This window comes from Myotis brandtii, unplaced genomic scaffold (assembly GCF_000412655.1).
Source record: "Myotis brandtii unplaced genomic scaffold, ASM41265v1 scaffold458, whole genome shotgun sequence".
NCBI classification, from domain to species: Eukaryota; Metazoa; Chordata; class Mammalia; order Chiroptera; family Vespertilionidae; genus Myotis; species Myotis brandtii.
Window position 1 is genome coordinate 601,765 of NW_005367516.1, and position 14,145 is coordinate 615,909.

Below are 14,145 nucleotides of genomic sequence, written 5' to 3' on the forward strand. Positions count from 1 at the left end.
TGGCTGCCGGCCGCCATCTTGGCTGACAGTTAATTTGCATAAGGATACGCTGATTAGCCAATGGGAAGGGTAGCGGTCGTACGCCAATTACCATGTTTCTCTTTTATTAGTGTAGATATTTTTTTTTAAAGAAGAAGATCAGTGAGGAATGAGAAGTGCAAAGCAGTGCTAATCAACTTGACCTGCTGTCTTTATGGAACCCTCTCCGCCAACAGCGGAAGCCTCCTCCTTCTTAAGAGCACAGGACACGTTCACCAAGAAGGCCCTCCTTCCACAGGTTTAACGTAAGCGACACCCCGGAGCACGTTCTCTGAGCAGAGCAGAACGCAACCCTAGACAAAGCGCGGGAGTGGGGACCCACAGGCCGGCCTCCGAACTCAGCCCCTCCGCTACCTGTGGCCTCCGCCTGCTCCGGGGACAGCTGGGAGGACTCGCAGGACGGGATCTTGCAGTGCTCCCACCGCACTTTGCTGTTGGTCGTAAAACACCACGGAGCCGACTCTCCATCAGGGTTACGGCAGTAGTTTTCCTCCAGGTTTCTGGAAAAGACGCGGTGTGAGTTCCGCCCTCCACACGGGCTCCATGACATGACAAGGAGTTTCGCAGGCTGGTTAATAGGGATATTGGACGCCTGGCCAGCTAATCCTCCTGAAGGGTAGGTGGGCACGTGAGCGGAGGTGGGGCTCTTTAGGAGCCCAGAGAATTACGGTGCCGTCGCTTCTCTGGGGTCAATGGTTAAAACGTATTCCTCGACTGGGGATCACCAAGCAAAATAGCTCTGCTGTGTGTTGGGCATGGTGCTGGATGCTAAAGCACATGGGGATTTCCCACAGTGTTCCTGCCTCAAACAGTATATCCAGCCCTGGCTGGTGTGGCTCAGAGGTTAGACCATTGGCCCCTGGACCATAGGGTCGCAGGTTCAATTCCTGGTCAAGGTCATGTACATGGGTTTCAGGTTCAATCCCTGGCCTCGGTCTGGGTGTGTGTGGGAGGCAACCAATCGATGTGTCTCTCTCACATTGATCTCTCTCTCGCTCTCTCTCTCTTCCTCCCCCCTCCCTTTTACTCTCTCTTAAATCAATGGGAAGAATACCCTCGGGTGCGGATTAGCAACAACAACGAGTCTCTCCAGCGTAGCCCTGGGATTTCCGTGTTCTCCACACCCGCTGCTCTGCGATCTGACTGAGCGGACCTGGGGGAGGGCCCAGGATCTGGCATTTCTAACAGCACCCGCTGCTGGAGCGGAGAACCAGCGTCACAGGAGACAGGGCTGACTCACCATCCCCGTGCACAGCACTGGCCCGTGGTCAGTGCAGGGACTTCACCTGTAGTGGCTCAAGCTCGAGCCAGGTCAGTGGGCTTTCACGCCTGGCTCGGCTGCGGGGACGGAGCCGGGGCAGACTTACTTGCAGGGGAAGTTTTCCGGGGTCCTGTTGTGCTTGTGAGGGGTCTGCTCGCTCCAGCGCTGACACGTGTGCCCGGAGAGAGTGACGGCCACCTTCCCGACGTAGCTTTCCCCTCTGCCCTTCAGACACTGGTGTGTGGGGCCGGAGGACGGCGGGGGGGTTGCTTGAATAGGGACAGTAAATGGCCGTGAGTGGTTCTGAAATGGGGAAGGCACAGGCGGCAGGGCTGGGGTCGGGGTTGGATCTGGGAGCGTCAGTCTGGCTGCTGGCTGCTCCCCCTCTTTGGAACTGGAAAGTGGTTTATCGTTTTTAGAAGAAGTTGACTTGGTAGAGTCATGCCTACGAGACCACCTCACGAGGGACGCCTCCAGGAACAAGGCCCTCGGAGTGCGTGCTGCTTTCTGTTTTCTTTCTCAGTTTGTCACATGTAGGGATCGACATGCCACCCTCACCCCAGATCTCCACAGACACCAGCGACCCAACCTCCTTTGCGAAGAATAAATGATTCCCCGAGTGAACACAGCTAGATGCCGCCCAACATCCCATGAAGCCGACAGAGAGGCCGTGGAAAGAAGCCAAAATGTGTCTCCAAGGAAGAGTATGGGCTTCCAGAATCACAAAATTCTTGAGAGAAGAAGAAGAAAAAAGATGACAAAAAGAGAGAGCGACGTGAGGAAGAAGGGGAGTGCCCAGGGGACTCCGTGCCCGCCGGACGGAAGGCTGCCAGGCCCAAGGGCGGAAGCCCCCCGGGCTGCGAGCCCTCCTAACTCCTGATGGCCGCCCTTGTCTGAACCTCCAGTCCCTTCTTCCCATTCTCATCGAGGGAAAGGCTCACAAAAGTGTTTCTTCCGGGTCTTTCCTGCTAAGCGAGCCGGTTCACCCTCCGCCCTGGGCTCCCCTCTCCCACTGCCCACTCCCAGGTGGCCCTTCTGAGACAGACCTCAGGGGCAACGCTTGTTACAGAGCAGCAGCCAGAGAGAACTCTGGGTGCGAATGAGACGCGTGGACAGGACGCAGGGTCTGATGTCCCCTCGAAGGCCACAGAGCTGCCTTCCGGAGCCCACATGCCTGTCTTTGACAGGAAAAACCCACAGAACCCATGAGCAATGGATGCTCAGACAGGTCCCTGGAGGAGCCAGGAGACCGTTTGACAAGGGCAGTCAAACCCCACAGGATCATGGGGCCCTGCTTTTTTCTTGGTTCCCAGGGCAGAACAGCTGAGGGTCCGCGGACGGGGTGGGGCCATACTCACTGCAGCGCGGGATGTCACAGAGTTCCCAGCGTTTGTTGGGGTTCGTGGTGAAACACCAGGGGCTGGGCTCCCCATCAGGGTTACGGCAGTAATTCATCTTCAGGTTCTTGCTTGGGAATCTGAATGGGCGAGGAGGAATTTAATGGCACGGAACAGCGCTCGCTCCGGCAGCACACACTAAAACCGGAGCGATCCAGAGATCAGCCTGGGCCCTGCGCAGGGATGACACGCAAATTCGTGGAGCGTTCCTTGTTTTTAAAAATAAAATAAAAAATAGCATGGAACATGTCCAGCTAAGAATCACTTTAAATGAGCAGGTAGGGAGCACCTGCAGGCACAGCCAAGCACCCTGGGAGGCGACAGGGAGAAGGCCGACCTCGAAGAGATGGCGGTCTCATGAGGAAGATGCGCTCGGGGGTCGGAGGACTACTTTCCCGGCGGTTTACAGTGTGTAAGCCACAGGACAGGATTAGTGACGTTAGCATGTGGGTCGCCTGGAAAGCTGATGTCAGCAAACTCCAGTTATGCAGTTGCAAATAAGAGCAATTTTTAAAACACAAGGAACTTCCTAGTTGCCACCTTCAGAGCTTGAAGAGCCGACCCGCTGGTCTGCCAGGCTGGGGTCCCGCTAGCCTTTGAGCTTACAGCAGCGGAAGGGGGCGCGTTGTGTTCCCGTGAGCACCTGGCCCAGGTGCAGGCAGGGAGTCCTCAGTGGGCCCTGGGCTGAGACCCCGAGGCGAGCCGTGCCTGGGCCCTCTGGCTTGGCTCACGTCCCTGTCTGGGGCTCCCAGTGCTAGGTCAGGGTCGACTGAGCCAACAGCAGTGGCTTCGGGAATCTTCTGCTATTTCCTGGACGCGAACCGTTTGGAATGGGAGGCACAACGGTTCCCTGGAGCTGTTGCCCACAGGGAACGAGGGGGCTCAGTCTCATTTTTTCTAAGTTTTCTTAAGTCGCGGTAGGTCCCACCATCATCATGGAATGAAGAGAAAGATCAGAAGCAGCTACGGAAGGGGGTGTTTCCGGAACAATCCGTGGGAAGTGGGGGAGGATTGCTAGGCCAGGGACTCCCTCCCTGTTGCACATCCCTGGCCCCTTGGGGAGTCTAGTGAAAGTTAGGGTCCTTGCCCCGGAAACAGTGCACTGAGAGGAACACACTGAGGGCTCATCACCCCCATCCTCGGGTCGTGGGTCAGGGAGCCTGGAGTTTCACTGGAGTGAAGGAGAGGGGGGGCGTGGGGAGGAGAGGGGAGAGCTGGGGACACCCCAGCCAGCGGATCTGGGCTTCTCAGCTCTCCGTGCGCTCACGCATCGGCCAGGACCAATTCCGGCAGAGACTCGGCCGAGGGTCTGAGACCCTGCACGTCTGACAGTCGTGGGCCTCTGCTCCCTGCACCCACCGCAGAGCGGGAGCGGGAGCCGCTCTGGCAGGCGCGTGGGAAGAGGCAAAGGGAGACGCGGAAACATCAGGTTCGTTCGCTGCTCGAGGGACATGAAAACACCTCAGCAGCAGTAAGCACTCTGGAGCTGCGGAGCCGGGAGCACCGAGTTTGTCTCGGGGACTTACTTGGCGGGGATGTAGCCGTGCGCGTGCGGCGTCTGCGAGTCCCAGGCCTGGCACTCGAGTCCTGACTTGGTCCTGGAGATCGTGCCCTCGTAGTTTTCCCCACTGCAGTGCATGCACTCCTCTGGGCGGCGGCAAGGAGGAAGGAGAAGTGAGAACCAGAGCCCCACCAGGAACGCCTTGAACACCGCTCGCCCCTGCTCATACGTGCTGTCCAATGGTCACTAGCCCCTGCTCATACGTGCTGTCCAATGGTCACTAGCCCCTGTTCATACGTGCTGTCCCACGGTCACTAGCCCCTGCTCATACGTGCTGTCCCACGGTCACTAGCCCCTTGTTCCTATGTGTTATCCGATAGTCACTTGGTAATAAAATCGGCACCAAAGACTCAATTTTCTAATACAACCTAAAATGCCACTCTTTCTTTCAAATGGTAAAATGAGCATATTTTGGTCAAGACCCCCTCGACTATTATAGTCACGACCAATTTCAGAAATTCCATGAAGGCATGTCCTCGAGCTGGGATGCAGTGGCCCTTGGGTGGGGAGGGGACACAGATTCTCGGAGCCTGTCAGTTCTCTGCTGGGACTTTAAAAAGTGGAGTCTCCGTTTCCAGGAGGATCTTTAAACGCGTCTGTGTCATTATCCGATCGCTGGGTGACGGCATCCTCCCAGGATCCGAGCGCTGGGGTCTGTGGTGCTCCTGACTTGCTGGGGGCAGTGCTCCCCTCCAGCCACAGCAGCTCTCTTTCTGTATGAGTGAGAAGCACGCCTGGCTGTTCTCCGCTTTCTCACATTATTTAAAAACAGGAGCTTTGATTTAGAATTCTTGAAATGACATGGCCCAGCAGGGTCAATGTGACTTTAAGTTTTATGGAGTAATAAGGAAAAAAAGAGTCAGACTTGATACAAAAATGATGTGTTCATGTCAACTAAGGGACAAATGACCTCATAACACCGTGTACAAATAAAGAGTCCCCAGAGTGGAGGTGGATAAAATGATGGGGACCTGAGCCGTCACAGGTGGGAACACACCAGGTGGCTGCACAAATCCCCCCCCCCCTACAAAAATCCCCTACCCCCCTCGCCCCACTCAGTGGAGCAGGAAATGTGAAATGAAGAACGTTTTTTTCAGTAGGACGTTTGTAATTTTTAGCATTGACTGCTGGGATGTGCTATCCAACTGGTTGGTTCATTAAAATAACGATTCGCTGGTTTAAAAACTGGTTCTTGGCTTAGCTTCAGTGCAACAACAAAGTCTCCACGTTACTATTGTTCCTTTGAATTGTATTGATTTTGCGGGTTTATGCCAACTATATTCCCCCAAATCGGTTTTTGTCTTTCTACTGTCTGCTGAGCTTTAAGCATAGGAAGTTTGTGTCTAGAGTTTACATCTAGTTTTGTTTTTTTAAATATTTGTACACATTGAAGGAACATTTTAATAAAAATAATTCAGGTCAATACTAGGGGGTCTGAGCAAATGTTGACCCTTTCCATGAGGTTCGTGCATGACTCGATGGTGTCAAACACGGCGCTAAGTGATGGGTCACACTCTCCCCGTGGGAAATCGCTTTACAGCAATTGCGTGCGGGGAAGGCAAACGGGAGGGTGTCTACGGCAGCTCCTGACCTTCACATTCAGGGATGGTGCAGTAGTCGAATCTGGTGGCCGGGTCGGTGGTATAACACCAGGGCCCCTTCTCGTCGTTGTCGGGGTTCCGGCAGTAGTTTTCCTCCAGCCCCTCCAACGGGTGGCTCGTGGGTGAGAACCTGGGCAGGGCGGGAAGGAAACACTCTGATTGTGTCCTATACGTCAGCACGCGACCAGCCACGCAGACCGAGGAGCCTCCGGTTCCCATCCGGAGGTCAAGGTCCTGCCACCCCGGAGCCCAAGGGTTTGTGGTGTCCGATTGCCACCGTCTCTGTTGCTGGGCTATTTCCGCCCAGGCGCTAACATTCCCGTTATTCCTACTTGCACAGTCACGTCTCAGAAGGGGGACCACGCTGTTTCTATGCATAGGTGGCGGGAGCAAGGCCTCAAGCCTGCCAGGTTCTCGTGCATCCCAAATGCCTGCTTCTGTCCCGGCCTCTCTCTGTGAAAACGATGGGAGTGAACGCCATGCTCCAGGTGACACTACGCTCTTTGTCTACGTCCTCTCGTGGAGCCTTAATGAAAACCCCACCAGGACGGTGATGTTAGCCCTATTGACAGATGAGACGACTGAGACGCAGCGTGGAAACCAAACAGATCGTGCCTTAGTTGGAACGGTTAATAAGTAGCATCTCGAGAGTTAAGTCAGATCCCCCAGGCCGTGTTCTCTCTGAAATGCAGCCAGATTTAGGGGGAGTGTGGGGTCGGGGAATCGAGCTAACTTTCAACTCGAGATGAGTTGCCGTGTGGAGATAACAAGTTAGATCAAAAGCCCAAGACTTGGGGTCTAAAAGTCAGGCTTTGTTTTGGACTCTCCTACGTGCCTGCTTTTGGTAGACCGAGCCTCAGTTTCCTCATCTACCAGAGGAGAGATGGCCTAGACCCGTGGTCGGCAAACTGCGGCTCGCGAGCCACATGCGGCTCTTTGGCCCCTTGAGTGTGGCTCTTCCACAAAATACCACCTGCGGGCATGCATGTACAGTGCGGTTGAAACTTCGTGGCCTATGCACAGAAGTTGGTATTTTGTGGAAGAGCCAGACTCAAGGGGTCAAAGAGCCGCATGTGACTCGTGAGCTGCAGTTTGCCGACCACTGGCCTAGACCAAGCATGTCAAACACAAAGGCGAACATGGGCCCAATAAACGAGGCATGTGGCCCGCGGGCCGCATGTGGCCCACAACAAATATTTTTGCAGCCCAGCCAATATAACGGTATGTAAGAAAACATTAATTTTATCATTGCTCTTGTTCTATTGTATACTATACTTTTTGAAAGAAACCTACATTTCTATGAAAATTGAAGCTTGTGTTTTTTGCGGCCCACATAAACTTAAACCTCGTTTATTTGGCCCGTGTTAGCCTTTGAGTTTGACATGCTTGGCCTAGACTATCTCCAAGGCCCCTGACAGCCTGCCATTTGGTTTCATTGCTTTACCCCTATAAGCCTTCATGTCCCAGGAATATGAGGTCTGCCCATCTCACGGGAGGCAGTCAAGGCAATTTGTTGGGAAGTGGGTGGGGCCATAGACACCAGCTCCGGCTGGATGAGCTTTGTCACCAAGAACTTAGTGCAGCCTGATGTTCCCTGGGAAACATACAGTGAGAATGACACTAAAAGAAATAGGCGACTTGCAGGAGAATCCATTGCTCGCTTATATTTCATTTCCTCTTTCACTCCACAATGTTGAGGTGAGAGTTCTAATTTGATACGTTAGCTTTCAGCTAATTGCATCCTAAAGGTGGCCATCTCTGGTCTCTCAGACTCAGCCTAGAACCCGTGGTTTGGTGGTTCTGTTCTTACCAGGCATCCTCCTGTGAGCTAGGGCTTCCAGAAAAGCATGTGTGCGGAGCGGATGGGGCACAAGCATGCCCTGCGGGAGGCTATAACTAATGGAACCATCTGCCTCAGCATCAGCGAGGTCCTCTGTGCCTGTGCGGGCACCTATCCTGGGGGCTTGGAGGGAATGCGGTCATTCTAAGTGCAGCAGGTGAGCACAGCGGAGAGAGACAGCCTTACCTGGGGATGTGTGGAGAGTGGTCACTCCACTTCTGACAGGCAACCCCGTTTTTCGTCTTGGACACCGTCCCCCGGTAGCGCCTTCCGTTCCCGGTCTTGCACTCTGAAAGATAGACTGAGAAGACCACACAGCGGTCAGTCCCTTCGCAAGGGAGGTCACGCCGAGCCCTGCGTCTCGTGCAGCGAAAGGACACGGTGGTCCTGCCACCCAAGGTCACCTTTCATGGCTCTGGGAGAGGTGCAGCTAGCAAAGCTGTTTGGCGCTTCCATAGGTTTATTCAAAGCGACAGCCCCTCTGTGTGCCAGGCGCCATGCTGGGTGCTGGGGGCACACGGAGTGGGGAACAGTGGAGTCAGGGTGCCGCAACAGAAAGCGATCAAGGACGCAGCCCTTGGTGACAGGTGTGACAGACAATAAACAGCGTGTGAGCGCGTGAAGGGGATGGGAAGAGGGCTTCCAGGCAGGTGGGCAGTGCACTTTTCAGGGGCCAGGAGAGATCCATGCGCCCTGACTTTTCTGAGGCTCCGGTAGTTTAAATATGAAAAGTGTCCAACAGGGTTAGAAAGTGGGGTCTACTTTAAAGGGTTACCACCGGCCACCACCTCCCCGACTCACAGGGCAGGGCTCCATCCTGTTGTTAAGCACACTGCCAGGTGCCCACCCGTGTCCCTCGTGGCTCAGGGTGGGCACCCGTGGCTGGCAGGCCACTTTCCAGTGTGTCTGCCCACTTCTGGTCCCACCAGTTGGGTTATATGCTTACCAAGAGTCCAATGTCTTTATTGTCAAAACTTTTAATGCAGCTGTATTTGATCAAAGGTTATCTAAACTGGCCTGGCACCATACATAGTCATTACAATCTTCTAAACTGAGAAATGAATGAGAAAAAAAAGGCTTCTCTTTAACAAAGCTGAATGCTTGTAAGGACTTGAGAGAGTTGAATCGTTTTCAAAATTGCTATCAAATCCACTGAGTGCAACCCACGCATACGGTGACTATATGTGTGGGGGGGAGATCATAACTACACAGAGGTGTTCGACAGTCAGACTGACGAGTGTATGCTCCGGGCCCGGCTCTGCTTCAAAGAGAAGGAAGCTGGTTATGGTAGACAAGGCCCTTAGAGCAGTGGTCCTCAACCTTCCTAACGCCGCGACCCTTTAATACAGTTCCTCATGTTGTGGTGACCCCCAATTTCATTGTTACAAATTGAACATAATTAAAGCATAGTGATTAATCACAAAAACAATATGTAATTATACATGTGTTTTCCGATGGTCTTAGGCGACCCCTGTGAAAGGGTCGTTCGACCCCCAAAGGGGTCGCGACCCACAGGTTGAGAACCGCTGCCTTAGAGAGTCATTTATGCCAGAAACACGCCAGGTCACCCCTATCGCTGGCCCATGTTCCAGGACAAAGAGCCTCCACCCAAAACGTGCCCGTGGAATCGTGTGTCTTCAATCCCTTTGTGTCATCTCTCATGATTCCCCCTTGTAAACCAGCTTTAAAGCTAATTGACTGGTTGTCTGTGGAAAGTATTTCTCACACACCTATCGCAGACGAGTGCATTTAACCCAACGGTCTGTAGACGGATTGCAAGTAGGTCTTCACGGAGACATCTACCTACAGTAGACGTAGGACACTTATCAAAAGTGTACATGCGCCCAGCCGGCGTGGCTCAGTGGTTGAGCGTTGACCTATGAACCAGGAGGTCAAGGTTTGATTCCTAGTCAGGGCACATGCCCAGGTTGCGGGCTCAATCCCCATTGTGGGGCGTGTAGGAGGCAGCAATATATATATATATATTTTAAAGTGTAAGTGTGCCTGGCCAGCGTGGCTCAGTGGTTGAGTGTCAACCTATGAACCAGGAGGTCACTGTTTGATTCCCGGTCAGGGCACATCCTTTGGCTGCGGGCTCAAGCCCCAATGCGGGGCGTGCAGGAGGCACCTGATCCATGATTCTCTCTCATCACTGATGTTTCTATTCTCTTTCTCCCTCTCCCTTCCTCTCTGAAATCAATAAAAAAAAATATCTTTTTAAATGTAAACACAAGGCCCTTCGGAGGCCCTGAGGTCAAGGGGAGGCTTTGAAAGGAGGTGGGGCTTGAGCTGAGACCTGGGAGATGAGAAGGGACTGGCCAGGGAGGGACGGAGAGGGTGGGCGGCAGGGTGTGCCCCGCATGGTGCAGGCTCAGGGACAAGCGTTTGAGCCCGGCAAGCAGGGTGGGCTTCAATGATGCGGGGCCCTGGAGCCCTCAGGGCATTTGGATGTTGTTCTCAGGGCACGAAGGCCTTGAAGCAGGGATGTCACCGCCCAGCCCGTCCAGTGGCCCACCAGTGATGACGGCGGCTTAGACCCAAGTGGTGGCAGCGGCCATGGCGGCAAGCGGCAGATGGAAATATGACAGCAGCTCTTCCCAGAAACGCACCGGGGGGTGAGTCAGCCCAGGTCGATATTGCACAGTAAAGAGACAAGCACCGGGAAGGACTGACTTTTGACCTTTCACCTCTCCTTGTTTGTCTGTACCTGCCAGCGTTTGTCTAACCTTTGGCTCCTGCCATCGCCTGGAAAACAGGCAACCACAGGGATGCGCACTCAGGCCGGCGGTCACCCCAGATCCCCTCTGGTTAACCATTTACAGGGACGTGTACACGGCAGCGTTTTGCAGGGGGCATCCCACCAGGCCCCCTTTTCTTTAATCTGGTGGATAGTAGGGAATGCTGTGTATCTCATCCTTGACTCACTATTTGTAAAAACTAGTAACTTCACCAGGTAAATTGTAGATCTCATCTGCACTTGAATCTCAAGAATTAAAGAGAAACTGCCGCGGCCAGGTGGCTCAGTGGTTGGAGCATCATCCTGGACACCAGGAAGGTTGCAGGTTTGATTCCTGGTCAGGGCACATGCCTAGGTTGTGAGTTCAATCCCCAGTTGGGGCGCATATGGAAGGCAACCAATTGATGTCTCTCTCTCTCTCTCTCTCTCTCTCTCTCTCTCCCTGGCCTCATTCCTCCCTTCTACTCTTCCTAAAATGCAATGGAAAAATGTCCTCAGGTGAGGATTAACAAAACAATGAATAAAATAAGAACAATGACACATAAAAGGTAAAGTAAGATAATCTACTCAAGCTGATGTAGTGACTCCTAATTCACTTTCCCTGCCCCATGGTGCCTCCACTCTGTGGTCCCATAAACTACAGCCCTGAGGAGGGGGAGGGGCAGGAAGGAGGGGGAGGGGCAGGAGGGGGAGGGGAAGAAGTAGATGAGCAGGAGAAGGAGGAAAAGAAAGCATGGTGCGCACTTCTCTTTTCATATAAAACCACGTCTCTCATCCGAAGGACCGGGGCGGACTTGCTGTTGTCCCCCATGACCACGCAGTGCTGCTCTTTGCTGTGGTACTGGAAGGACCTGCGGGAGAGAATCGGACACAGCGGAAGGGCGGCGTCAGTGGAGGAGAGCCGTCTTTTACTGGGAAGTAGGAGACTCTAAAGGGAAGTGTGTCCCTTGGTGGCTCCAGGAGCTCTGAGCTGTTCTTTTCAATTCCGTGTGGCCCAGTGTCCATGAGATGCTGCCATGGTGATCGCATCCTTCTCCCTTCCCGTCTCCCTCCTGGCCCTCCACATGGTCTCTCCCTCCTTTCTTCCTCCTGCTCCTCCACATGGTCTCTTTCTGTGGTGACTGCTCTACTTTTCCTCACTCGTGTTCTTAATGTAGTCCCAGAATATTTGCTTTTGTGTTGGAAAGAAGCGATTCTGGTGGCCTTGAATTTATTTCCAAAATGGTCTACATGACTCCTGTGATTCCCCTTGACCTACACCTCTGCATTCTCTCCCCCCTTGACCTGGCGTTCAAAGCCTCCGCAGCTACCTGTCCAGCCCCATCTCCAGCACGAGCCCTTGGTCCCTGCTTGGTCCCTCTCCCAGGGGCCAGGCCAGGCCACGCCCTCTGCCTAGAAGGCCTCAGGCCTCATCAGTATTTACCCAGCTCCCACTTACCCTTCAAAGCCCAGCTCAGCTCACACCTCCTCCCTGAGGCCTGCCCAGCTGATCAACCCTGAGGAATTGATCTCTCCTCTGAATATAGAGCACATATTGATTACGTCACTTACCGATACCTCACCTAGGCTGTATTTTTTTAAATTTAAATTTGCATTATATCCAGTTTCTGTGACGACACCACACCATAGCCACAAAAGGCAGGGCTGGAGCGTGTACCCACACAAAGACCTAGCACACACGGTGCTGTATCGCTCAGACGCTGGTCACGCCCTCAATGCTTCTTTGCTCCTTGGGGTCCCGAACACCTCCACACATGTGATCCTCAGTAAATACTTAGTGATAACGGTGTTAAACACGAGAGCTTTAATAGTACCTGCTCGCGTCACATGTACAAATAAATAAGGTCCTCTGGGGACATTTTTCTATAAGGGACACTAATAAGTATATCAAGAAACTATTGTGTGGATTCCGGTACAGGGAGCAAATACAGATTCCAAACTCCGATCCCATGAAATCCCTCTTAAATCCTGTCCTTGTCACGGCCAGGAGCAAAGTTCCTGATGTCAAAATAAGAGTCTCCCAAACAGCAAGATGTCTGCCCAGGTGCCATGACACCAAAAATACCTGCAAGTGAATGTGGTTTCTTCCTCGCATTTCGCGGCACATTCGGCGATGCTTCCTGCGGGCAGCTCCTTCCTGGTGAGAGTAATCAGCGAGGCCCCCTGCGTGTTTACGTAGCTGTCCAGGGGGTCTCCGTGACCTACACGTGGAAGGGAAAAGCAGGATCCAATTAATCAACACCAGCCTGGCCAGTCGCTCAGTGGTTAGAGCATCGGCCCTTGGACTGAAGGGTCACGGGTTTGATTCTGGTCAAGGGCACGTACCTCCATTGCAGGCTCGATCCCCAGCCCCGGTCAGGGCTCATGCGGGAGGCAACCAATCAATATGTCTCGCTCACAGCGATGTTTCTCTCCCTGTCTCTCCCCCTCCCTTCCACTCTCTCTATTAATCAAAAAAAAAAATCCTTGGGGGAGGATTAACAACAACAAAAATGAATCGACACCACTGTTTGATTATGGTGACTTTGTAATCTATCTGCTCTGCCTCCACCAAATAAAACGTGCTGTTTTATCCAAAGCAGAACAGATGGCCACGAATAACAATGTTTAGTCAGGAAAACAGTTCCATTCACAGACCGCACTCTGTTCAGAGATCGGTTGGATGGGTAGGTTCATATATTAGAACTAGTTAACAACTCCTGAGTTGCTACGTTAGTGGGTGTGAAGCCTGAAATAGGAATGAACTTGGTCTGCTTGCTGTGGATGGCCGTGACGCGACAGAACACTAGGGACCACCGGTGGCAAGTGGGTGACCAACACCGGTGGCCCGTTCACCCCGGGTCCGGGAAGAGCGCGGAGCGGTGACTGGGTCTCCGACCGACTGAACCCTGGTGGCCACGCCGTCCCTTACACGGACGTGGCAGGCGCTCCCTGAGTGGCTCCGCCTCGAGGTGCATTCCTGGTGACTTGCTGATGTTGAGCAGGAATAGGACCTGCCCTGCAATCGAGGTCATTTTCACACTGGGCTCGGTCCAGGGACACCCACTTTCAATGAAAGAGAAATAAGTTCTTCCATGATGACGACAGGTACCTGGCCTTCTGGAGGGAATTGTAAAAAAGCAGACAAATACTGGTCTTGAATTTTCCGTGAGATGAAATCTAAGGCGAAGAAGCTGTCTGGAGGTCGCTCTGCCCTTTGTGACTGCGGCCGGGGGTGCCTGAGCCCGGCTGCAGAGGGTCCCTGCTCCCGCCTGACCTGCCTTAGCAGCTCTGTTCCAGCGGGAGGTGGCCTCCGTCCTTTGGGGATGGAGCACTAGCGATGTTCACAGGGCGAGAGGCCAAAGAGGTTAATAAAATACTACAGAGAGCAGAGTTTCCTAACATTTGTCTAAATGGGATTGGGCAACGTGGAACCTTGGCCACTTTGGGGAAGTGGGGGGGACCTAAGCCAGGCAGAGGGGCTGCGGAGGGACCGGCGAGTCTTTTCAGGAGCTCGGTTAGAAGGAGGGTTTGTGGAAGGCGGATCAGTCACGAAACTTTCCAAAGAGGAGCCATTCCCGAGCAGGCGTAGTGCTGATGGAAACTCCACAGGAAGGTCAGCAGGAGGCAGACTCCTCAGCAAGCCCCCCCCCACCCCCCGCACCCCAGACCCTGAACGCATGCACAGCACAGCGAGGCACTCAATGCAGGAGTCAGAGCCCCCCGCCTC

At 53.5% G+C, this 14,145-nt stretch overlaps 1 protein-coding gene across 1 annotated transcript in view; it reads right to left on the minus strand.

Annotated features, from left to right (window-relative positions):
• PLG (plasminogen) overlaps positions 1-14,145 on the minus strand; it is a 39,207-nt gene that overhangs the window by 21,943 nt on the left and 3,119 nt on the right. Inside the window, exons 2-9 of the mRNA XM_005875302.2 lie at positions 12,502-12,637; positions 11,181-11,287; positions 7,886-8,000; positions 5,850-5,989; positions 4,224-4,344; positions 2,659-2,777; positions 1,407-1,569; positions 394-539 (exon numbers count right to left, since the gene is read on the minus strand). Coding sequence (XP_005875364.1) covers positions 394-539; positions 1,407-1,569; positions 2,659-2,777; positions 4,224-4,344; positions 5,850-5,989; positions 7,886-8,000; positions 11,181-11,287; positions 12,502-12,637 — 1,047 coding nt within the window. The remainder of the gene's footprint in view (positions 1-393; positions 540-1,406; positions 1,570-2,658; positions 2,778-4,223; positions 4,345-5,849; positions 5,990-7,885; positions 8,001-11,180; positions 11,288-12,501; positions 12,638-14,145) is intronic.